The sequence below is a fragment of the Varanus komodoensis genome, unplaced genomic scaffold (genome assembly GCF_004798865.1).
Source record: "Varanus komodoensis strain SLA01 unplaced genomic scaffold, ASM479886v1 scaffold49, whole genome shotgun sequence".
Classification (NCBI taxonomy): Eukaryota; Metazoa; Chordata; class Lepidosauria; order Squamata; family Varanidae; genus Varanus; species Varanus komodoensis.
The window spans coordinates 3,857,840-3,883,498 of record NW_025336072.1 but is presented as its reverse complement, the minus strand read 5'-3'; the positions used below and the strand labels follow the sequence as shown (position 1 = coordinate 3,883,498).

At 37.5% G+C, this 25,659-nt stretch overlaps 1 protein-coding gene across 6 annotated transcripts in view; it reads right to left on the bottom strand.

The window, feature by feature from the left end:
- The window catches only part of DOCK1 (dedicator of cytokinesis 1), a 550,659-nt gene that overhangs the window by 451,897 nt on the left and 73,103 nt on the right, over positions 1-25,659 (bottom strand). For 5 of the 6 annotated variants that reach the window (XR_006416228.1, XM_044445702.1, XM_044445704.1 and 2 more), the window contains exons 6-16: positions 25,493-25,641; positions 21,087-21,222; positions 20,208-20,365; positions 16,717-16,798; positions 15,698-15,833; positions 13,369-13,441; positions 11,282-11,424; positions 8,181-8,306; positions 4,242-4,366; positions 3,226-3,324; positions 595-667 (exon numbers count right to left, since the gene is read on the bottom strand). Coding sequence is in view for 5 of the 6 variants with exons in the window: in XM_044445702.1 (XP_044301637.1) it covers positions 595-667; positions 3,226-3,324; positions 4,242-4,366; positions 8,181-8,306; positions 11,282-11,424; positions 13,369-13,441; positions 15,698-15,833; positions 16,717-16,798; positions 20,208-20,365; positions 21,087-21,222; positions 25,493-25,641 (1,300 nt within the window). In the remaining variant the exon portion in view is untranslated. The remainder of the gene's footprint in view (positions 1-594; positions 668-3,225; positions 3,325-4,241; positions 4,367-8,180; positions 8,307-11,281; positions 11,425-13,368; positions 13,442-15,697; positions 15,834-16,716; positions 16,799-20,207; positions 20,366-21,086; positions 21,223-25,492; positions 25,642-25,659) is intronic. The other variant, XM_044445703.1, reaches the window with a different exon arrangement.

The window sequence follows — 25,659 nt, the reverse complement described above, 5'->3', positions numbered from 1 at the left end:
CAGCTTGGATTCTTCTGCTGATAATATAAGAATTTAAGCTGCAGGTTTTTGGGAGATACAATAATGTTAGTTACAACAACTGCTTTATCACAATTGTTCAATCCATGCATTTTTCTATAACTAAATTGCAGTGATGATAATGATGATGGTGGTGGTGATGATGAAGACACAAGCTGGACCCTGGGGGTGTCAGGAATATTAAATGCCATTGATTTTAATCAGAACTGTTAACCTAGCTGAGTTAGTTCTTGGGCAATAAATGTCACTAGTAATCTTTTCCTACAACTGAACTTCAGGACCAGTGAAGATCACAGCAGTGCATATCAAATGCAAGCATATTAGTTTATTTTTCCCATTAAAATATCCCTACTTACCAGCCTCTAAGCTGCATAGACCGAATTTCATGGAAGTGCAAATGGAAGGAGAATATATCAAAAAGGAGCAAGAGATGAAGCCAAAGGTAAAGAAATTCAAATTGGAAAAGAACTTCAAGAAAAGAAAATTAAAAGCAGCAACTTCCTTAAATCATATACAGGTATTAGGAACTACCAAGAGCAGGGGCAGTAGGTACAGTGAGAAGAATGTATTACTCACAGTCCTGTGATGACCTGTGCCGAAATGTAAACCTTAAGTGACTGCGATTTACATCCTCAATGGGGATTGCAACCTGCACAAATAAAACAAAATATACAAACACAAATATATGAGAAAGGCTTGCAAACATGGAATACAACAGCAATTAGCTTACAAACATTTCAATGGCCTTTCTAAGATATACCGATGGTAACAAATACTAATAAACTGGGAAATTAACCTCTGAGATAAAATGTGCTAATTATTACATATTTTGATTAGATGAATTAGAAAACAGGTGATAAAGGTGCTGGTTGGCTAAAGTTTTCAAGATATTTCACAATAAAGATTTATACAAAGGTGAGTATATTTGCCTACAAGGGAGGGAGGTGTCTAATGATCATGATGCCCTGTAAGTTCTCGACAAAGTACGGCAAAACACTAAATGTATAAAACAATAAAAAACAAGACTATTAAAATTTGTAAACATTAAATTAAAATTTTAGGGCACAGTCCAATGCACGTCAGCCAGAAAAAGTCCTAAACTCTGGTCACGTACACACAATATTAGAATAACTGTCACACTGTGGGATTTTTTTTTATTTTTTACCTTTTTATTTAAACATCATTTTAATTGTTAAAATACATGATCTAGCCAGGGCAACTTCTTCTTCCTTCTCTTTTCTCCTCCTATATTATTTATTTACTTATTTTATACTGATAATTTTAATTTTATATTATGTTTGCAACTCAATGTATTTTTTGTATTTTTGTATTTAATGGTAATTTATTATGTTCTATTGTATTTCAATGTATTTTATTGTGTTGTAAGCCGCCCCGAGGCTTCGGCAAGGGGCGGCATAGAAATGTAGTAATAATAATAATAATAATGATGATGATGATGATGATGATGATGATGTTTGTAGAAAAAGCCACAGTGCACCCAAGAGAGGTCCACAATGAGTTGCAGCCCATTCCTCCCTTTAGTCCTCCTGGGGGTTTCCCAGGAGACTCTGTTATAGGATCTCAATGTGGTGACCACAGCACTTTTTGTGATATCCATGGTTTCTTTTCCCTTTTAAAATTCCTCCCTTCTTTTTTTGGTGATCACTTTTTATGATATCAGCCAATGACAGTCCCTTCAAAGTGCCCAAGTAGAACACAGGGTGACACCCCCTGGTTTGTTATCCTCCCCCTTTTTGTGCCTGAGATTTCTGCAAATATTTTTGTTACTTAGATTATCTGTTGGTCAGTAGTTTGGAGTTGCACAAGTGTGTAACTCTGACTAGTCCAAATGTATTAATGCCCCTGATTTGTCTCCTGTAAAAATACAGAGTCACATATGGAATCTACCAATGCCCCATCAAAAAAAAAAAAAAGTTTAGCCCTGTATAGTACCCTATTGTTAAAAGAAGCCTGCCTGATTTTGTCATTTGTCAAAGCTTTGTACTTTCAATAAATGGGATAGAACACCTTTTCCCAAGCACCTACAGCCTCTGGAAAGGGTAGAAAAGGTGGAAGAAACTGAGACCACCCAGCAGTTAGAGAATGACAGTGTTCTGAGAATACCAAGAACAGTCTCTGGGCTAAAAAGGAATAAAACAAGCCACAGCAACCTCATAAGGGGACATGATCTGCGCAGGGGAACCCAAGTTAGTGACAGTCACCCCCAAATGTCCTTTAGCCACTTGCTGGAGCATCTGTCAGTGATGACAATGCAGGAGAACTCAGCAAGGGTCTTTTGTCACTCTTGCAGAGTGGTTCACTCATTGCTTCATATGCCCACCATGGTCCTCCAGGTTCAGACAATACAGCATTTTTGTCTCATGTTTGAACAAAATTAATCCTAGAGCAGTCCACAGATTCTTACCATGTATACTTTGAAAGAAAGATATTCACAGTGGGTAATGAACAATGCATTTGCAGACCATGATGACACACAGCTGGCTTTTTATCACTGGTTGGTTGTTATATCCTGCAAACCCAATCACTTGGTCTAAAACCCATCACAGCAAACACTCTAACAATACAACAGTTCTATCTCCTCTCCCAATAACTCTCCATATATGAAAGCATATACCAGATCTCCCCAAGCAGCTGAATTCCCTACAAATGGAGCTCAATCAATACATTACACACAATGTTTTAATGTTGTCAACTGCTCCTTCCATTCCTTATCTTCTCTTTTGATTTTGTCTAATTTTACATTTTCAAGTCTTTGAGTTTCCAGTGACAGTGATATGTATCACAGGTTACAGTAATTAGCATTTGTTCTGGTAATTTCCTGATGTTTCTAATTGTTCTAGTTCCATTAATACTGCATGATAAATAACCAATAATCTCACAGTGTCCAAGTGTGCACTTTATGGCAATACATTATATCCTATACAGAATCAATCACTAAACTGTTCAACATTTTAAAGCAAAAGAGATTTGAGGCAAATTAGAATAATTCTGTCTAAGCTGTCTTGATTGGAAGACCAGGAAATATATTCAGCTAATGTCTTCATCTATGTTGTTCCTTAGCAACCTTCAAAACTTCTCTAGTGCAGTCACCTCATATCGCTTGACATGAGCACCACAAATCTATCAGTTGGTTTCTCTCTCTTTCTAGCTTTCTTCATTAAGAAGGAATAATAATGCCAAGCATACCTTTACAGTTTCAAACCAGCGAGGTTGTTTTACTTGGTAATATATCACAGACTTATATTCTGAAAGGGCTTCATCTCCAGCACCAGGAAAAATAATATTCTTTTTAAAAAAGGAGAAATACTGAGTTAAACATAGTTTTGCAATTCCATGTATTAAAAAATTCTCTTACTACACTTAAGAGAAAACCTAGAAAGTTTCAGATTTTAATATTGCGAACTTCAATATGAGGACAATCCACAATGACAAACTGAAGTATACATTCAGCATATGTAAAATTGACGTTTTTCATTAAAATTAAATTGAAAAATGTATCATTTTTTCACTGACAATAGATCCAGCATATTTAGATACTCTTAGAATACATAGGAAAAGTTGGCATTGACCTATCAAATATTATCATTTGGCTGCCCACTGTTACTTGACTGAAGTAAAAATACGCCATAAAATCAGGATGTGTTGCAGCTTACCTATTTTGTTTCACTTTAGCATTATTAGTTAGTAAGGACGGGAGTGAAGGCTGCTTGACCTTTAATCCTGAGCCAGTCTGGGCCTCCTTACAATGTTAGCTACGGCTGACTGGAGCTATAGGTCCAAAAATCTGTAGTTATGAAGCTTATCATACTAGCCCCTGGTGTAATTTAAATAATGGGTGATGAAGATCACTACCAGATTTGAACCTAGCTTGCTCAAGGAACCAGGAAGTAGCACTACCCCCTCATTCATCTAACCTGGTCTATAAATGTGCTAAAGGGTCTGGTTTGGGGTCTACAAATGCTATTGGTATTGAAAGAACTGATGTATGGTTGAAACAGATAACATGAAACACTACAAATGAAACATTAAATTCTGAAAACTCCAGAAATGCAAAAATTGTTCTTGAGGATCTACTATGTCAGGGCTTGAAAAAACAACTGAATTATTATTTGACAGCATTTTAACAGTACGTTCATCATATCCCTTTTGGACCAGCCAAATGCCCAACCCTAACATTGTAAATAAACCCTCCCTCAGAGTACCTCCAGCTTTTTGCCATCTTCATCATAAACCGATACCGTAACCTCTACATTCTTTGCTGTTGTTTTGCTACCCTTGTCAAAATCTCCTTGAACTAATGTTACATAGATATCATTACGAACATCACCTGAGACAGAGAGAGAAAAAATAGCAAGGCCATTAATAACATTTAACTGTTTATCAGTATCTTAGGTATGAACAATAAAAACAATTTTTGTTTATTTATTTATTTATTAAAAGCTTTTGGAACCCATCCACCACTAGGATCTCTGGATGGCTTACAATGAAAAAACGAATAAGATAAAACAAAACAGCACAGCATCCAACAAGATAATAAAACCCCAGTTAAAATCATCTAATAGTTGAGAATTATTGGGGATCCTATTGAGAATACAATATTGTTTTAATTGTGCACATAATTTTTAAAATGAAGATTAAATATTGAATATTACTGTTTGTTTGTTTGTTTGTTTGTTTAGAAAGCTTCTATCCTGCCCCATTCACAGAAGCCTCGGGGCGGCTTACAACAATAAACATTATTACATGTAGACACATATGTATGTGTTCACTTACAACTTAGAATGACATTATGCCATTTTTAAAAAGTTATGGTATATACTCAAAATAATACAAATTCAGATAAGCTTCACAAACTGTCAAGATTAAAATGTTTGCTAAAAACACATCCAATCTATACCCAAAAGTATTTTTCCCATTCTGTGACTAAATGAATGCCTGTTGTGCATAACGGCAGCTAAACTAATGATGCAACACATTCACAAACATGGATGGATAAACCCTTTTATCTCAAAATAAACTCAAACTTAGTTTCTAAACCAGTTCTCTCTTCATCATACCAAAGAGAATTACTTGAAAAATTCTTTGTTATCTACTCTGTGTTAAAATGTAAGAACATAAGAGCTATGCTGGATCAGACCAATGGTCCATTGACTCCACGCAGTGGGAGGCCAGCTGCTCACAGGATCCCAGAAGCAAGGTCTGTGAGCAGTAGCACATCCTGCCCAATTCTCTAGCAATCAGTGTACATAGGCATGATGTCTGTGATACTCAACTTGCACGTGATGTATTACAGGAGAATTTGTAGCCTTTAGCTTACAAATATTTCCTTTGTTATTTTCCTTATTCTTATAACTGCCAAAAAAATCCCTCTTGCTGAGCATCTTGCTCTCTTATCTACATTCTATGGAACTTAATCATAATCCTATTCTACTCACAGGCTTCTGTTGAAGAAATAAATAACTCCAGAATATTGCCATAGTCTCTTAAATAGATTCAACCCACATTTATGATTTATATCTCCTCTGACTTTTCTTTGTTGCTAACCTTCCTTCCTTCTTATCTACTTCTGGCTCATTCGGCAGAGATTCTACCATTACTTTGATCATTCTGCAACTGAACACTGGCCCTCCTTCCTACTCAGTTCCCCAGCTGTCTTTCTTGGCAAATCCCATCTTGTCTATGTATCTGTGCTCTTAATAGCCCTCTTTTTAGTTCATCATTACAGCGGCACCTCACCTCACGAATGCCTCAGTTCATGGCCAAATCAGGTCACGAACAGAAATTTAGGAAAATTTCAGGTTGCGAACTCTGCATTGGGTGACGATCGCGGGTGCACTCGGGGGTGGGCGGGAGATGGCCACGATCGCACCCATCTCCCCCCGAGTGCACTCGCAATCGTGCCCATCTTCCCTGTGATTTAAAAAAAAATACAGAATGGATTAACCTTATTTACATTGAAACTTATGGGGAAATTTGACTTGGCTCACAACCAATTTGGGTCATGACCAGAGTCATGGAACGGATTAAGTTCATGAGCCAAGATACCACTGTATTTTATTTATTTTTGAAGCTTCAAAAAAGTGCAATTTGGGATGCATATCTTTTTATTTTACTTCTTCAGTTCCAGCAAATTGCACAATTGGGTTCATAATTTTTAATTACTATTGGTAATTGTTCTTCTCTGGTCAATTTCTTTATCTGTTTAGGCTATCAAATAAATTAGAGTAGGTAAAAGACTGACAAACAAGAATGCATTTAGGCTAATTTGTACTGACTTGCCAGGGTCCTATTAACTAGCTGTCAATTGAAAAGCACCAGTAAAGGGGAAAGGCAACAAAAGAAGGTACATCAAAAAGGGGAAGACACACTGTCTTTTCCTTGTCAATGTGTTTCTCTGACTTTTAAGAGCTGATCTGACACTTAACAGTGTGTTCCATATTTTTAACATCACACCACTTCTCTTGCTACTCCAGAAAATGGAGACATTACCTCTCCCTACCCTTTTCAGGACACTTCCTCATGCAGTTGCTATGTTTCACTGACAATCTTTTAAAAGTTCTGTCTTGGGGGGAAAAAAGCAAAAACAGAAATATATGTGCAAATGTATTGGGGTTAAAATGTAAGAACACAGGTGCACAAATTTCCCCTCCTTGTATGCCCCAATCTTCAAATTTATGCAGAATTTTCCTTCATTTCTTTCCTAGTCTTAAATTTGTGTGTATTTCTGCATTTAATCTGTAAGTGAATCACAACAACCTTAAAATAAATGTTCTGGATAGGAGTCACAAAAACAGGATAACTTAATATCACCCTGCTTTAGGAGTATCTAGAAACTCAGGCAACTGAGTTTATTGAAAAGTGGAAGAACAAGTGTCAATTCAAAAAGCCAAAGGAGTATTTTGTCACTAGGAAGAGATTCTCCTCTAACCTTCTGGTGTTCTCCCCTCTGCAGACGCTTTTCAATTGACAGCTAGGTGATTGTTTCCTGGTGACTGTGTATAACTGCAGTCTCATACTGTCATTCCCCTTTTTTTACTCTAGTGTTACTTTTGATGGCTAAAACATTCAAGGAAATTGGCCAGACAAAACTACTCATACTGGACATCTTTAAGAGAACACTTACGAAAGACAAATAATTAAAAAAAGAACACACTTATGAAAAGAGATGTGCAATTTTCTGAGGCTGAAAAGAAGGCTAATGAGTGACAATTGCTCCAAACTGCCGTTGGCTCATCAGTGGAGGAGCTGTTTTTGGCAGCAGCCAAGGTGACATTGCAAAGATGGATGTTTGCTGGTCTTGCTGAGCGTCCCACTACCCAGTCTCTACACCCTGCAATGAAATTGCACTCGCAGGTTCTGTTGACACAGCAAGCCATTGTGGGTCGACAAACCTAAAGAAAGCTATGAGTTCTCAGTATGGCTTGTTATCACAAAATAAGCCACCCTGCAAAAAGTGGTCTGGGTTTAGATGACATACCACTGACGCAGCAGTTACTCACAATGGGTTGTCATGTTGTGTGAGCCTGGTTACTGCAACACAGACTCAAAATTTATACAACTACTTGCACAAGCTGGTTTTCTTTTGCAAGACACCCCATCACTGGGCCTCTTGCAATACCTTTAACACAATTTAAAATGAGTTAATGCTCTTTAAATAGTTAACTCGACTATGCATTTTCTTATATTCTTATAATAGAGCAAGCATTTGAGTAAATGTAAGCATTTTGTGTGCAAAACATCCACACATCTGCATGCAATAATAGATAATCTGAGTATTTCATAGTCCATTTGGACATGCAAACAACAGAGCCACCTTTGAAGTCTGTTTTTATTGCTTCATGGATTCTGGTATAAAAAGCTCAAGTAGTTAGAACACAACAGGAATCTAAGTTTTGAAACTCAAAGAACTAGACATTCTACCATCTGTGCAGTTATAATTCACAGTGTTTATACAATAGGGTTACTGCATTATTAATACAAGCTGGAATATATATTTTAAGATGTATCTCCCCAAAATACTATTTGTATTAGTCCCGTTCTATGGACTCAGTTTATGCTCTCCTTTAATGTCCATCCTTTCACCTAAAGGAAAACAGCACCTCCAATTCTATGAATCTATCTAATCAACTATTGGATCTTACCAGGCATAATAATCTCAGGAAACCCCATTTTCCGAGCCACAGCTGTTGTTCTGTCAACTAAGTGTGGAAATTCTTTTCTTATCTGATGAATATCTCCTGGAAGAAGTTTCAGGGTCACCCATAAACCTGTAGCAGTGAGTACAATACATTAATTCAGCAACTACCCCCCCCCCCGGTGTCTGTGTCTGTGTCTGTGTCTGTGTCTGTGTCTGTGTCTGTGTCTGTGTCTGTCTGTGTCTGTGTCTGTGTCTGTGTCTGTGTCTGTGTCTGTGTCTGTGTGTGAGAGAGAGAGAGAGAGAGAGAGAGAGAGAGAGAGAGAGAGAGAGAGAGCGCATGCGCGCGCGTGAGCACAATCCCAAATGTTATAATAATGTTTAGTAAGGTTTAAAAAACATCTGAGAACATAAGTAGAATCCTGCTGTATCCAGCCAAAGATCAATCTAGGCCAGCATCCTGCTTCCCACAGGCACATTGTGGGATGGCCTACAGGCACAGCATGTGGGCAGCATCACCCAGCCCCAGCAACTCATTTCATGGTACCTTTGAACCTGGATGCAGCATTTTGTGCTATTGATACTGACAGCCTCCTCCTCTATGAATTTATCTAATCCTCTTTTAAAAACATCAACACTGATAGCAGTCATAGTCTAATTACAAGCTGTATGAAGGAACTCTTTTGTCTGCCTGTCCTAAACAGCCCAGTATCCAGCTTTATAGGTTGCTCTCAGGTGCTTGTATTATTTATTTATTTATAAAATTTATGTAAAATTATGTAAGAGAGAGAAAAAAACAACCTTCAAGATTAAAGAAAAAAATCTGGAAAAGTGAACACAGATGACTTACAGCCTTTAAAACTAAATCCCACCCAACAAAGAACCAGAACTAATCCATAAAAATGTATCTTGGCAAAAGAATCATAGGCTAATGAAATGCATTGTACTCCCCTGACAATACTTTAAATATAGTTTATCTGCCAATATTTTCAACAGTTACCTGCAACCATGTATGGTCATCTGAAACTAAGAAACACCATTTGTAACAGAAAGTGAGTGGTTAAAAAGAATAAAAAAAATATTATTGCTGTCTTTCTAACCTACACTTACTCTTTCCAACATACATTAATTACATTCCCTATGTAGGTTAGAATTTCTTTTATCTTGCTTATGTACAATACAATATGCAACAGCAACACAATACTGGTGTGTATAACAAGAAAAAATATGTACAGCACAATCCATTTACAAGTAATCTTGTAACTTGCCTATTGTACTCCAATACTATGGAGAGAGCAAGAACAAACTGGAAGAGAGGGTGTCTAGGCAAAAGCCTAGACCAGCAAGATTACCTAGACAATTGAAGACAAATTAATGCCACAAGTAGATATGAAACTGGCTTTACTATGTTATCACATTATTTAGTTTGTACAGAAGCGCACATGAAATTGGAACAGAATGTTCCTGTGCCAATGATTTCTAATTGTGTTCCATGTGAGGGGAGTGGCTTTGAAGAAATCTTCAGATTTCTGCAGTATTAAGTCCCAAGTTTGACTACAGCCTTATGGAGCCAACCAAAGACTCACTAATAAATGTAAGTTAAATACAAAATTTGACTTATGCCCTGAATATCCGAAGTCCAGTTCTTTTTTATATCTTATACCAATATCTAAGATCAACTGACCACACACTCTATTCCAATCCACTTACAGTTGTGTTACATCTGAGGTGGGGAATCTCTGTTTTGCCCTGAGGACAAAGCACCTCCAGAAAAACATATCAGATGGTGCATGCCAGCAGCAGAACATACCACAGCCCAAATGGGTGGGACAACCATTGTGTGCATGAAACCCCACTCAGTTTGGGCTGTTGCCAGCTACAGGTCAAAGATCAGAACTTTTCACCAGGGACCGTTTGCCTGGGGAGAAGGAACAAAGCCTGGGATAAAAGCTGGAAAGAGGGAACTGGGAGTCTCTGTGACCCATATGCAGCCTGTGCCTTTCTGGAATTCATTACAAGAATTACAAGTAATGTCTGCCTCAAACTTTGTGGATTGCTCTAAACATGAACAAAACACATGCTTCTGTTGGGCTTGCATTACTGGTGTTAATATTATGGCTTTTTAAATGAGATTTTAAACTGCACATTCAAAGTGTCAAATGTACTTTGGTACTGTTTTTAATAGGATTATTTTATAGTTCAAGCACTGTTTTATTGTTTAAGTTGTTCTAGTACATTGAACGTTTTCAGAATAGTGTATAATAAATAGCTGATTTCATTCTCTCTATGGGTTAATCTACTTCTGATATTCAACAGTGGAATACGCAGTGGATGAGATGACCAGATGGAATCTTTCTACTCCTATAATTTATATGGCATGTTAAATTTACTGTGCAAAATAAACTAACATGATTCTTTTATTTTAAGGCTTTTTAACCAACATAGAAGTAAAACTGACATCAATTTTGAAGCAAGCAACCTTTACAAAATTCTCTGAAAAGGAGGCATATATTGCCCACAGAAGGTATCAGAGAAGGAAGAGATCTAAATAGCAAAATGAGTCTTGTGGCACATTAATGGCGAACAAACTGGTGCTATGGGGCTAATTTTTGGTGCAATAGACTAAGGCATCCTCCCATCCAGCACAGGAGGCTGTTAGCAGAGCTCCTACTCTTACACAGCTTTTATTCTGAACATCATAGATGTTATCCATGAACTTTATTCCCAAAAGAAGTTCATGACTGTGAAGCACCAAGGAGAGTCCCTATAAAGTTTTAAATGAGAGCTGCAGTAGACAAGGAGCCCCACTGACATGAGTCACCAGCCTCCCCTGCTATCCATACATTTTTGTCTAGAGATCACACAGTGGATCTCTAAAATGATGGGTGCATCATGTAACAGTGAAGTATGGTAAAGGCATATGGCAAGAAAATTAACAGGGAAACCCAACTAGGAAGGGCTGGCCATGGAAAAAGAGCATGCTTCAATGCCAAACACAACTGAATACAGTTCATGCAACTTCTGGTGTAATTTTCATGTTATCAGACATCCTGGAAAAGATCACTTCATTGCAAATGCAAATAATGGAAAGTGACACAAAGTACCTACCCTGGCCCTTGTGGTTAACTTCTTTAGCAGCAATCACTTTGTTTATCACCGTCTGAAGGAAATCATTCTCCCCTGCCACCCTGGGTGAAAAACGGGATGATATGTTCAGCTGCTTGTGTCGAATGGCGTTGCCCAATGCTAGCCTGGAGGATGCACATGATGACCAACACCAAAAGGTAACAAAGGTGGGAGAAGGGATACAGAAAACCAGAAGTCACAGTAACAAGGAAACAAAAGAGTGTATCATAAAATTGACAGTGTTCATTAGTCAACACAAGACAAAGGATAGGAAATGGAACAACACAGAAACATAATCAGTCAAGAAAATCGTGAATCTAATAAAGAGAAGTAAAGCAAACTTATGATTCCAGAAACAAACACTAAAACCAATGTCTAGAAGCCACTGTGTCTATAAGCCATAAGAGATGAAGATCTTAGAGGTCACAAATAAAATAACAAAACATTAAAATGTGGAACATTCAACCTCAATGACCTACTCTGGATGTGACAAGGATTGAGCAATAGCATAATATGAGAACACAGAAAGGGAAAAGCTACTGCAAACACAAGTAGCATGGAGTGCGGGGGACAGAGAGAACTTATGAAACATTTTGCTGCTGTGACTGAACATGATGAAAATACAGAAGTTAAAAATGAAGTGTAGCATTTCAAAAAATGGCAGCCAGGCCACAGCGAACACACCAAGTGTCATGTGATCACCGTTGTGTTTGTATTTATTTCACTAGCAACCAATAACAAGCATATGGAGTTTTTTTTAATGCCAAGTAGAACAACAAAGGAGCAGCATGAAAAAACCTGCCTCGTATACACAGCTTTTAAGTCGACACTGGGAATGACACTAACATCGTTAAAGTGTGCATGTTACTCATTCCTGATATAGACTTTTTCCGAAAAACATTTTAGTTCACCATAGCAACAGGAAGAGAAAAAGAGAACTAGGGTTCATTTTATTGTGCATCCTTTCAGGATTCTGATGTAACCCTATCCCTATGAATCAGATGCAATGGAGCAAGAAACCTGTAAGTATCTTATTAAAGTCTGCTTTTCTTTATCTGTAAATATGCATTCTAGTGTTTATTCTAATCTACCAAAATATACACGTGTTGCCATTTCATTTTTAATGATGGTGAGACATTAATGGGAAGCACTCAACTTCAAAATCTTCTACAGCCCATAAACTATTTTTACTGTTAGTATGCAAGCTTTTAATAACTTATATGCACACTTCATGATTGTTAGCAAAAATAAATATCAAACCCATCAGGCTTAAAAGTATAATCAACAAACTATTGATCCAGAAAGTCAAAACTGTTTATCTGACTTCTGACAGGCCATCTGGCCCTTTTACCCAAGTTAACAGGCAAACCTACTGTATTGCATTGGACTTGTGCTTTTTGCTCCCAATTTAAGAAACTGAATAGCATATATTGGCTTTGCAAATTACTCATCACCTGGAGAATTGAAGAAACACCAAAAGGCTTTTTATCAGCAAGTTCATTGTAAGCTCCAAAACAGAAAGCATGCTTTCTTATACTGACCAAGCTAGTTAATTATTGCCCTTGACAACCAGTTATGCAGAAATGAATGTACTCTGGTGCCTATAGGCTGACCAGCGCTCTCACATTTCTACCAAAGAAACTCAAGGAACTCAAGCACAAGTTGTTGTTATGAGAACCCACAGGCTGTTCTTCCACTTAGTTATACATCCAGCTTGCCCTGAACTTACAGCACAGCAGATTGCCTTTGAGCACATTCTACACTGAGCAAAGGTTAAAAAATGCAAAAAGTTACATGGTTGTTTAAAGCTGATTATCATAAACCTATTGGAATAATTTAATTAAGCAAAAGATTGTAAACTAAACCAGAAATCCTGTCCAAACAGAAGAGACTTGATTGCTAATTTGGAATGATATTTAGAGGTCTAAAGCCCAGTATTATTCCTTCCAGCTCTTAGCCTCCCAGTAATTAAAAACATCTAAATCCAATTTTAATTTGAAGACTCCTAATCTGCTATAATCTTGTTAAAAATCACCTCTGACATTTCTTCTACATAACTTTATACTTACGGCTGAAATGGAATGAAGTGTTGCTTGTCCTCATCATCTACTTTCCCATTAATTATGTCAGTTACATCCATTACTGAAATAAAAAGAAAAAACATCATTAAAAAGATCAACATCTGAAGGAAAGAGTGACAAAGATGTTTAAAGATACCTTTGTGCTTTGTGACAAACAATTCTGAACTTTTTATGACTAAAACATGTAATAGTTGATAATCCAGTTCACAGCAGAATGGTATCTTATTTGCATGGCAAATGTCCTAAGACTACAAAGAGCAACAGCTCTCAGAAAGAATGCTAATTCTCAAGTTTGTACCTGTTTGCTTTTCATCTTCTGTGGACACACAAAGGATATGAATAGAGTATATTCCAGAATATATTTCAAGAACTTGCTCAGAACTTGAAATAATCTCAACTGAGATAATATTTCTACTATTCTATTTGTTCAGTTTATGTCATCCATCTTTTAAATGCCAGCAGTCATTTTTAAAAAATCCACGGTAACATGGTATTTATGATAACAAAAGGACAAATAAATTACATCTCAGCATTAAAATCCATGAAAATGAACAGAAACACAGTCGAATTATAAAATAATTATAAAACTAGTTACAGTTTGCCTTGGTGACATTCTGAGAGGAATGGGCAAAAACATGTTTAGTTCAACAAGGCAGCTTCCACCAAGTCAGACACAAGATAACACATTCTGTTCTTAAAAGGCATATCATCCTAAGTAAAGTTCTCCCAAGTTGTGGCATATCTGTATGGCAATTTGCCCTAGTTTGAAATATACAACATAAAACCAATATGTGTGATGCACAGAGGCCACGATGAAGAACCATAAGTACAAAAAGTGTCTGTGGGAAGACATAGTTACTTCATTAATAGACATCTCCAAGCTGCAAACAGAAATACTCTATGCAGGCCAGTACAGCAATGTCTCTGTTGGCCATATGGATCTGAGGAATATGTTCAAGTAGTTGCAGAGAAATGTTGTGTTTATTTATGCTATACAGATCTTATAAGATGAAACTAATAACCATTTCCCTAAATCAGAGTTCTGCTAAAATAATTTTCAGTATTGATATATTTTCTACTTAACTTCACAACACATCACTTTCCAAATACTTGAACTTGAATAATCAGAATTAATTTCAGTCTAATTTATATCCTGATGCCTAAAGAACAATTTTCTTGAGAATCCTAGGAAGGTAAACTGAGTAACTAAATCCCATGACCGAATCATAACCCATGATACGTTTTGCAGGGATAAGAAATAATGCCACTACAGTAAAATGCAGCAGTTAATAGATAGATAAATAGAACCTAGGTTAAAAGAACTGAATTGGATGCCTATTAGCTAGCCATGTTCAAGATCCAACTGTTGGTATAAAAAGGCTTAAATGACCTGGGAACCTGGCAAACTGCCTTCCTCTATATACCCCCAGTAAAAACGTTAGCACATCATTATGCAGAGGGAAAAACAAATCCACTCTAAGAAAATACCCAGCAGAGCAAAGTATAGTACTAATTTATCCTAGTCCATGTTACCACTGAACATTTATAAAATTTTCTGAGCATTAAACAGAAATTAATAAATAAGGTCATTCCTGCTCATAGGTTTTCAATTTAATACACATGACACAACAAGAAAAAAACTGAGTAAAGGAGAGTAAACATTTGAGTAGTAGTTCCTTTTCTGCCTAATGGACTAAGCCAAATATGTTTCCTCTTTGTCAAAGGATGTGACCTCCATGACTCTTTATTTCCTGGAAAGCATCAGAGTTGCTATTGATCAATTAGCACATAAGGTTTCAGCTTGCCTCCTCTGTCAAATACTGCATGCCCTCCTTGCAAGCAGAGCCCACAGCCAATTTGACAGCATGTGCTTTCTAAATCATTTCCCCTCCATTATGGAAGTTGAGCACTTTGCACATTATGCAGCAATTATTATTGTCATGGATACAATAGTACTGCAGAAGTGTTTATCTGCTACAAATACATAAATTAGGGTTGGCGGAAAGCAGATCTCCAGATGCTTTGGACTTCAGTTCCAAACATTCCTGACCATTAGCCAAACTGGCAAGGGCTTCTGGAAGGAAGTTTAAGTACAAAGCATCTGGACAGCTACCCTCTTCCTACCTGTGATGCAAAGTGTGAAGGACATGTGAGTATTCCTTTAATAAGTTTCACATTATATAGGCAAAAATGTAATACAGGAAGAGTGAACAATCAGTTTCAAATTACAAAATCACAAGTCAGCAGTTCTTCATTAGCAAGCAGCTGTTCTTACTTGCAGCACATTCTGACAGTATATCTAAAAAGAATGAATTACCTGCTACACCAAAAGGTCGCCGTAGCCCTGAGGTTAGCTTTCTTGTGTTGTTGTCTCTAAGTTCCATTCTGCCTACTCGTACAATTTGACAGACAAAACTGATTTTCTCTCTTTTCAGGTCTTTGCTGCCAAAGTCCTAGAAATAGTTGGTTTTCGTTCATTTAACTTTACAAAGCACATTTACATTTCAACTTCAGTATATATAAAAGGGAAGAATTGCCATTTACTTCTTCTAATGCCTTTGCTTCCATCTTAAGAAATTATTTACATGACAAAAACTTTCATAATGATAGTCAAGGAATTCATTTACATGGAATGCTCAAAAGAAGAATCCTGAAAAATTCTGTCAACTTAAATATATATACTAGCTTCCTGCACAACTCTGAAGGCACTTCAAAAGTTGTTAGTATGATAAGAAAATAAAGTTCAGGAGCATGTTACCCTAATCAGTGAAAATAATGTCCTTCAATATTTGCCAAAACAGTGGTAATATTTGTCTTGTGTAATTGATTATATGTAAGCAGCTCTTTAGAACGTTCAGCTGAGGAGTGACATAAAAGCACTTCAAACACAACAAAACAAAACCACATAAATATGCATATGGTCTGAAAGAATTCAAAGAAGAAACATGTAATCTATGGGTTATAGTCTGGTCGATCAAGGGTACAATCCTATGCATGATTCAACAGGGAAAAAAAGGTTCTTCAGCTCTCAGCATTCCTATGGTCTAGCTGTGGCATGCTGGGAGTTGTAGGAAGTTTTCTGTCTAACCATCCATAGTGTTCAAGGAAGGGGTGGGAAACCCTACACCATCTGACCCATCAGTTCAGTATTGTCTATACTGACCAACAGCTGCTGTCCAAGATCTCAGTGGAGGAGGTAGCCTTTGAAGTACAAAGGACTGACCCTACCACTTATCAAAAAAGTTCCATCATTGAGCTACTGTAAATTTGTGTGGTTTGAACAATAGAGAAACAATAAGATACCTCAAACATTCCAAATATTAAAAGAATATTTACCGTGAAGACTGCTCGAAGATTATGTAATCTGTCTATGTCTTTTGGCAGACCAGAACTTGACCATTTCACCAGATAATTCTCACTATCAAAATAAAAATAGTACTTTTTCAGTTGTGTTTTAGTCTTAAAAATGAAAGCAATGTGTCACATTATATTAAACCTATACTGAAACAGGCTTCTACTTGGCAAATGAATCAAAATCAAACACGGGTAAGAGCTCTTCATCCACCCTACTTGTGGCAGTGAAGGTAGCAAAGACGAGCTAATCACTAATGACCAGCATCTGGAGCAAATGGGTGGCCTCACAGTATTGGGAGATGGGCCATCTCCCCATGGGTCAGCTGGTCAACCATTGTGGGGTGGGGGAGATAAAGGCTGGAGAACAGAGAAGTTCTTTGTTCCTTTTTGGGGGTTCCATTCTAGGTGCTGAAGAGTCCTTTGATGCCTTGCATGCTTCAACCCTATAGCAGGTAACTATTCTGTGTCTAAATTAGGGATTAGCTTTGCAGTTTTTGAGTCCAGGTGATACAAGACCCTAGGTTTTGGGGTTGCTTGACTGGTTTGGTCTGCAACTGCTGCTTTCCAACTTCCTAATCATTTCCCCCATTTTACCTTGCTTTATCCTTTTAATCTCAGTGTTTTTTCTTTCTCCCAACCAATGCCTTGTTCCCAATGCTTGGGTGATGGTGTGCTGGATTGAGGGGCCAGGGAATTTCTGGAATGAGTTGGCACAGTTGGCCGGGAAATGGGAAACCCAATGGCTTCCCATTACACTGTACAACTCCAGGCACTTTTAGAGGAAACTGACCATTTGGACTCGTTTCAATCCGGTTCAGATTCAGTTTTGGAAGTGAAACTGCCTTGGTCGCCCTGTGAGATGACTTTGCTGGGAGAGTGACAGGGGGAGTTAGTTCACCTAGTCCTCTCAGCAGCTTTCAATACCATCAACTATGGTATTTTTCTGGATAGGTTGACCAGGCTGTGAGTTGGTTGGCCAGGCAGGAGCAGAACTACTCCAGGGCAGTGCCTCCGATTCCAGATTGCTGGGGATAGTACTTTAATCCCAAGGCATTAATGTCATAGAGTCCCACAGTGTTCTATCTTATCCCCCATGCAGTTAAATAGCTACATGAAACTGCTGGGAGAGGTAATCCGAAGGTTTAGGCTGAAGAGTCATCAGTACGCTGATGACTCCCGGTTCTACCTCTCGTTCTCATCTAATCCAGGTAAGGCAGTGACTGTTCTAAACCGGTGTCTAGACAGTGGGATGGGCTGGATGAGGGCCAATAAATTGAGGCTTAATCCGGTTAAGGCAGAGGTGTTACTGGCAGGCAGATCAATGATTCACGTAAGTGAGTTTTGCCCTGTTTCGGATAGGGTTGCACTCCCTCCGAGGGACAGGGTATGTAGCTTGTCAGTACTCCTTGAACAGGAGCTTTCCCTGAAATTCTAGGTGGCTCCTGTGGTGAGGAGTAACTTCCACCAGCTGAAGCTGGTCCATCAGCTGTGTCCTTACCTGGATAAACAGAGCCTGGCAACAATTACTCACACACTAGTAACCTCCTGTTTGGACTACTGCAACATGTTTTACATGGGGGCCACCCTTAAAGATGACCTAGATATTTCAACTGGTACAAAATGAAGTAGCCAGGCTACTGAGGAGACCAGAAGACATGATCATGTAATGCCAGTTCTGTACCATCTGCACTGGCTACCAACTGGAATTCAGGTGCAATTTAAGGTGTTGACAATGATATAAAAAGCCCTAAACTGTTAATACTGTCTTAAGATTAGGTTTTATTTACTGTATATTTTGATGCTGTGCTTTATTGTATTTTATTGTGTTACCTACCCAGTGAAGGGTGGGATATAAAAGCAATAAATAAATAATTTAGGACCTGGATATCTACAGGAATGCCTCCTTCCATATATACCTGCCCAGTCCTTAAGATCTTCTGTGGAGAGCCCTTTGAGAGCCCTCCCTGAAGGAAGTAAGGAAGGCTGTTACAAGGAGAAGGACCTTCAGTGGTGGTGCCTCACTTGTGGAATATGCTCCTCAAAAAGGTTCGTCTAGAGCCAACTCTATTCCTTTTGGCACCAGATCAAACCCTTTCTGTTTAACCAGTATTTTAATATATATCTTATCTAATCCTATTTTAATCAAGTGATGTATATTATTTTTATGTTTTTAAACGTGTAAACTGTCTTGAGATTTTCTAGGAAAATAAGACAACATAGAAAATTTTAAATAAATGCTTTTTGGACAGTTTTTTCTGTACAGCTACATCATGTCAGAACTGCAATAGGAAATATCCCCTACCAAAAATATTCTTTACTTTTTTAACTTCCATTTTTGTTACCAAAGAAATTAGTTCTGGAAAAGTAAGAAGGATCCTGATGGTGTTTTTTCCCTAGATGCATCACTAAAAAATGGTTTAAGAGGATGTTACGTACAAAACCCAAAGAATCTGAAACAGGCTTCTTAAGTTCTAGACCTAGATTTTATGTATCAACACACAGCAATGTTTTTTTCAAGTGCAGCTTGTCAAAATAAAAGTATTTTGACCATTTTTAAAGTAATTACACTTTTGACGTGCACCTTACTTTATAGCTTCCGTCTTCTTTCCTCCTCAAAGTAGACCTGTGATATTGGTCACTATTAGTCCCATTTGAAGAAGAGGGAAAAACTCCAATCTCCAAGAACATCAGAGACTTTCCAACTAATATTGTTGTTTCCATATGAAAATGTGTATAATTGTACTACAGACCCGCATTAGGCAGACTTTAAACCTAAAGACTGGTCTGGTTCATAAATAACAAAAACACATTCTTATAAAAAATTCTACCTTGTTGTGTATCAACTGAATTCTGGCAAGTGCAAAGCCCAGCTGTAAATTTAACATCAATGCAAACCCTTGCCTAAGCCCTGAAGAGCAATGGGTAAATTTCCAAACTCAGCTAAAGCAATGTGTAGGAGGCTGCTTACTGCAAGAGGGACAGATCCTGTACAGTGTTCCAGCCACGGCTGGAAACTGACCCTGTTTCATTTCAGGGCATGAGCCCTGTTTGCACAAATGGCACTTACTGACAGCTCCAGCATACTGAGATTGGCTCACAATCATGGCTGTCAGGAGCCTCATTCCTCCCAGTAATGGCCCATAAGATACCACTTGGAGAAATGAGGGATGAAAAGTGAGCAAAGTCCCTACAATCCGCCCAGTCATCTGCCAGGTTCATCAATGGTACTTTGCAAAGCAGTGCACTGTGGCTTATTCCTACATGTTGTGCTGTGAGAACTCAGCAATAGCAGAAGCAAATAAACTTTCTTTGTCTTGTTGGGGGAAAGATAAACCTGAGTTACCAGTTCACACAGTAACCAGGACAGGTTTATTGCAGCTGTCTGGTTTAGAATATTTACAAAAATTGAGATTATTGTTACATGTGAACCAGGCCATTTAAGAAGCAAGTATAACATTCTATAAAGCACTAACCTGATAAACTTGGATTCCAAAGGATCATACAAAGACATGAGAACTTCAGCATCTTCTCCAATTTTACAGACAACATTTTTCAGGTTTATGAATAAAGCAAATGAAGGTGTTGCGGCAAACTTAGCCTGTCTGCTAATGTCAAAGTTCTGCTTTTGAGACTAAAACAAAATGTGAAAGTATTAAGAAAACTCTACCGGATATTCAAGCTACTGCAAAACTAGTTAAATACAACACAATGGACATTTAGCAAAACATCTAACCTTGCAAATGTTTGTAAGTTGGGTTTCTGCATTATAGCTCACCAATCTTGATACCTAGTGACTTTCACTCTATTTATTCCTCCTGTATCATAGGCAGCAGATTTGCAGGAGGGAAGGTAGAGAGAGAGAAAAGTGAAGAAAGAAAATAGTAGGATAGTTGTGGTGCTGGTAGGACTGTCTTTCTTGGTGATTTGCAAGCACAGTATTGTTGCAAATAGCACATGCTGGGAGTAGACATGTATCTTGTCTCTTCTGGATACAAATGACAATGTAGGAATGTTAACTATGCCTACAAGATCTAAAGGGCTGGAAGAAATAGTAGCAGTGTTGCCACAGTGGCAAAGCAAGGTAAAGTTTGACAACTGTACCCAACCCAAGTGAGCAGACTAGTGGCAAATGTTCAACTTCTACATAAACCCTGAAGTCATGAGGAAGGTGGAGATTCTATCATCTGTGACTAGAACTTTACATGCTGTGATCCTAGATAAAAAATGATCATATTATTTCCAAATTCCTAGATAAATAATAATGATCATATTATTTCCAAATGTCAATCCTCACCACCTTTTACACATTTCATAATATAAACATGGAGGAAAATATAGATGTTATATCTTACTTTTTCTTCCAGCAGTCTTTCTTCAACTTGTTTGGAAGCTATCTCATGAGCTCTGAAAAGGCTGATGGTGCTAGTTTGTTCAGGATCCAATATATTGCCATCTTCATCCCTTACCACTAGATCCAAATCAAGAATTCTGTATAAAAGGAAGACATACAGCACCAACATCATCAACATAACATCTGTTCAGCCACTTCTTCAAACAAGGTCTCCCTATCTCAGCCCTCATGCTTTTAGGCTATGATGTAATCTGGCTTGGAACAGGAGCAGAGAGGCTCAATAAATGCCTTTTTCCTTAGTACCTGAAAGAGACACAATAAAACCGTATGGAACATCCTTTTTCCCTTGCTTTGAAATGATCTGGCTCTCTGCACCTTATTTATGTGGGATGTTGTACTGCTTCACTGTTTAAAATTCTTTATCTTTTTGAGTTTTACTTTAGTACAGAAACACAACACACACAGCCATCACAAAAAAGCAAACTAAAGGAGAACTAAAAAATAAAAAAATGGGGGAGGGGTGTTTAATCCAAGAGAAAGTGAATTCAAATCACATTACATTACTTTGTATTACATTCATAACATAACACAACACAACACGGACATTGAGTAAATCTCAACAGATGTTCAGCTGAAATGTGGTAGGTGTCTCAGAATGTGCTGATCCTGCTAGGGAAAAGGAACAAGTGACCACATACAAATCTGCTGCAACATATCACGCCTACTAGAAGTTCAGCAAGCGAGAGGGTACAAAGTTTGTCTGGAATTGTATCGTAATTCCTCTCACCTTAGTTATGGGTATGTGATTTTATATTTCATATTTGTTTGAAACTTCCTTAATGCTAATTTTAGGATTTCCCAAATAACCAGTGAGCACTGTTCATTTTAAAATGCCAAGTCCAAAATGAACTATGCATTTCAAAAATAGTCTGCATTTGTTACAGAAAATAAAACTAAAATGCTGTTTTTACAGTATTTCAGAAAACAAGTGTGGGTGGGAAGACAAGCTGCTTTGGGAAATCCACAGGGCATTTACTGAAAGCATGACAAATAAAAGTTTATACCTAGAGATAACGGTTGTGAAATTGTGGTGTTTGTTCCATTAAGCAGAAAACACAGTATATAGCTTCAGTGAAACAAATATTACATTATTTTATGGTGCATATTTTACTCAGCGATCCGAACTCAGTTCTCTTTCCAGCTCTAAAAAGAACCCTGCACTCATTTAATTAGTTCATCAAAACAACAATGAATAAAGTTACAGTAGAAGAAGTCCTATAATATATGATCATTTAGCATCTGGAAGTTGAATACCCAGTTCCTTATCCAGATGGCAAATGTAACAGTTGACAAATAATATCCACAACATCTGGTTAATTATATGGGGTAGAACAGCCACTTCATGGATTAAGATGTTCTAGGGCATAATGACATTGGTTGAACTTTTCATAACCATTTCTGTTGATGGAGGATAGAAAGGCAAGCATTTTTTTAATAGTATATGTAGCTGGTTTTCCAAAGAATAGCCAAGCTATGTACCGCAATGCTGCAAAATTTCAACCCACCCATTCTAAAACTAGAATTCCAGCTTTTCAAATAATGTAAGTCCCAAATATTGTTTCAAAATTTCCTGCTTTGAAAGAATGGTTTCTTCAAGGAACCTCTGCAGATATACCAGAACAGCCAGATCTACCAGCCAGTGAATTCTGGGACATGTTCTAAAGCACTCAGTTTGTGCAAGGAGGAGTTTCATGGAGATGTTAAATAGAATAAAAATCAAGTCAGTAAAACTCTGGGACTTAGCTGCTATGGAATAAAACAGTAATCTCCCAGCACCAAATTCTAGAAATAGTTGTCCAAGCCAGAGTGACAGCATTCTGAAAAAGTGTCCCCAATTTAGAGAACCAATTTGCAAATATAGTTTTATTTTAGCAAAAGTTATAGCAGCTTTTTGATACCACCAATAATGATATCATTCTTCATAGTCCAAGATAACCAAAAGGTTATCTTTCACATTTACCTCTTGGCAAAGCTCACCCCCCACAGGGAAACAAGGTATCTTCTGTCCTAAAACTAAGCCTAAATTCAGATTTAAAAGAGTCTAAAAACTGGTCCTTATGATTTCAACAGCAAGTCAGTTCTTATTTTCCCTTCCTCTTTTTGGCCCTTTTTGCCTGATTAAGAGATCTGCAGATCTTTAAAAACTTGCATATTTTTGTTGCATTTACATTAGCCTAATAAATGCACTGCCCTACCTTTGCTTTTAAAGATGAAAGTGCAGCTCAGGAATGCATACACACTACTGTGAAAGAAGATGCGCCCTAAGCACATATTCAGCTCAGTAATTCATTTCCAACAGCAGAACTGAAGCTCACACACAAATCTCCTCTTTCTGTTTTCTTGATTTTAGCAGGAAGGAGTTTTGTTTTTGCTATTATTAAACCACTGGGATCAGAAACCCTTGCTGAACTACCGCAAATCATCTGGAGTTCTACCAAGAAATCCCAAGTTACCTTCTTCCTGCCTGCTGTTCTTCTGTTAGGTGGCCAGATGTGAAGCATAAATAATCCTGGAAATGTTGCATTTATACTTGCAAACCTAAGTGCTGGAAGGCATATATATCTAATTTGCCAGAAATTGAAGTTATTTGTCACTATGTACTTTGAAGTCCTGTTTGTGATATACCAAAGAAGAAACTGCTTGAAGAGTTATTGATTCCAGTGAGGAGAAATGATGATGTTAATAATGTTATCTATTACTTATATTTTGACTCTATTTCTAATACTTATCTTTTTACTATGCTTAGTGTGGTCAGATTTGCAAACATAAGAAGGAATTTATAGCTGGTCCAATAAAGGGTAATTGTCAAATAAAGGAGTAGATTTTGTTGGCTTTTGTTGTTGTTCTGTTTTTTAACATTGTATCTTGTGTTATGATGCTTTAACTTTTTATGAGTTGGGTTATGGATAGCCAAAATGGTTTTTGGTTGACTGATCAGCTAAAATGAATTCTAGTCAATCAGTTTTCAAATGTTTCAAAATCTATCCAGAACCATCTTATCCAGATGCCATCCACACTTTTTGGCTGCAGCTACAATTTGAACAAATTAATTGGTGACAAGTGAATTAGCTTTAGCCCCAAACTTCCAAAACCAGCACCATGTATACCTCCAGCTTCGAAGACTGCAAACAATCTTCAGTCTGGAAATCCAGGTAATGCCTAATTAACAATATCAGCACAAAGATTCTCAATTGCTCTCTTATACATTACTTTTTTTAGACTTTGGCAAGGAAAAAAGAAGTGTAAATACTAAAACTGTCTTTTACTCAAGCAGTCAGGAGGCAGATGCCACATTAGTTTCCCAAAGTTAGTCATACCTTCTTTCATATACTTTTAAAGAAACATGAGTGGAGCATGAAAGGACCCTCAGGAACAGCACATTTGAACTGAAGAGCTGACATTAATACTACTCAAGTGCTGACAATGCGTATTGTTGTACAAGATAAATTCATAACAGCTATTTGTCCCCTGTTCCAAATTTGCTGCAAAAATACCTACATTGCTTGGGGGAGGGATCACTGTTTGAAAATTTAATTTTCACTACCCGTGAATAACTCATTCATGTGTAACTGCTAAATCTCTATATATTATCTCAGAATTGTCCTTTCTTTGATAAAATTAAAGCTTGATTATATATTCTAGCAATTTATTTTGATCATGAGTAAACTAACCCTGAAACATACAGCTGCAGTACAGAGGACCTGAAATTTCTTCGTAAAAAGTTAAGGTTGAGTTAAGCAACTAACTATAGCTAGAACAGTTTGGATACAGATTCAATCTATTTTTATGCATCTGTTTTCAGAAGAGGAAAAATTTCTATCCTATTGCAAATGTTCACCCTTAAGTTCAGATCTTCACAGTTCTTAGATTATAACAATTAAGCTTTTAAGGACAGAGTGACTAGTAAGACTAATACAATATGAATTCGACAACAGAGCAGAGTTGGAAATGCCCTCAGTAGCTGCTCTTGCACATTATACCAAACCATAGTTTAGTGCAGCATACATGAACAGGCTCATGCGTTCTAGCTCTCCTCCACCCATGCAGCCACTATCAAGCTGCGAAAATAGCAGTTCTACATAGCCACAGTAGAAACTGGTTACAGATGAGCTAAGTCCTGTAATTTCACAAAGCTCTCTCTTATTCCAACATTCAATCTTTTTCACTCCTCCCCACACCCCATGGTAGGAAAATTAAATTTACTATTTTGAAAGAATGCCTAGCTGGGTGGTTAGAACAATGAACAAGAGTATTCCACATTACAGTGTTTTGATGTAGGCCCTACTTATAAACACTTTCAGCAGAAAAGGAAACAATGCTACATATTTTGAATCAGATTTCACGGACCTGTTTCCATAATCGATCTTGGCAGTGACTTTTTTTTTCAGTTCTTTGAGCTCATCTTGGGGTAGGGTTCCAGAAAGTATCTGTGATCGCCATTCAATAAGATCATATATCATGTTTCTTACACTAAGGAACATTTCTCTGTTGTCTTGCTATAGGATAGAAAAACA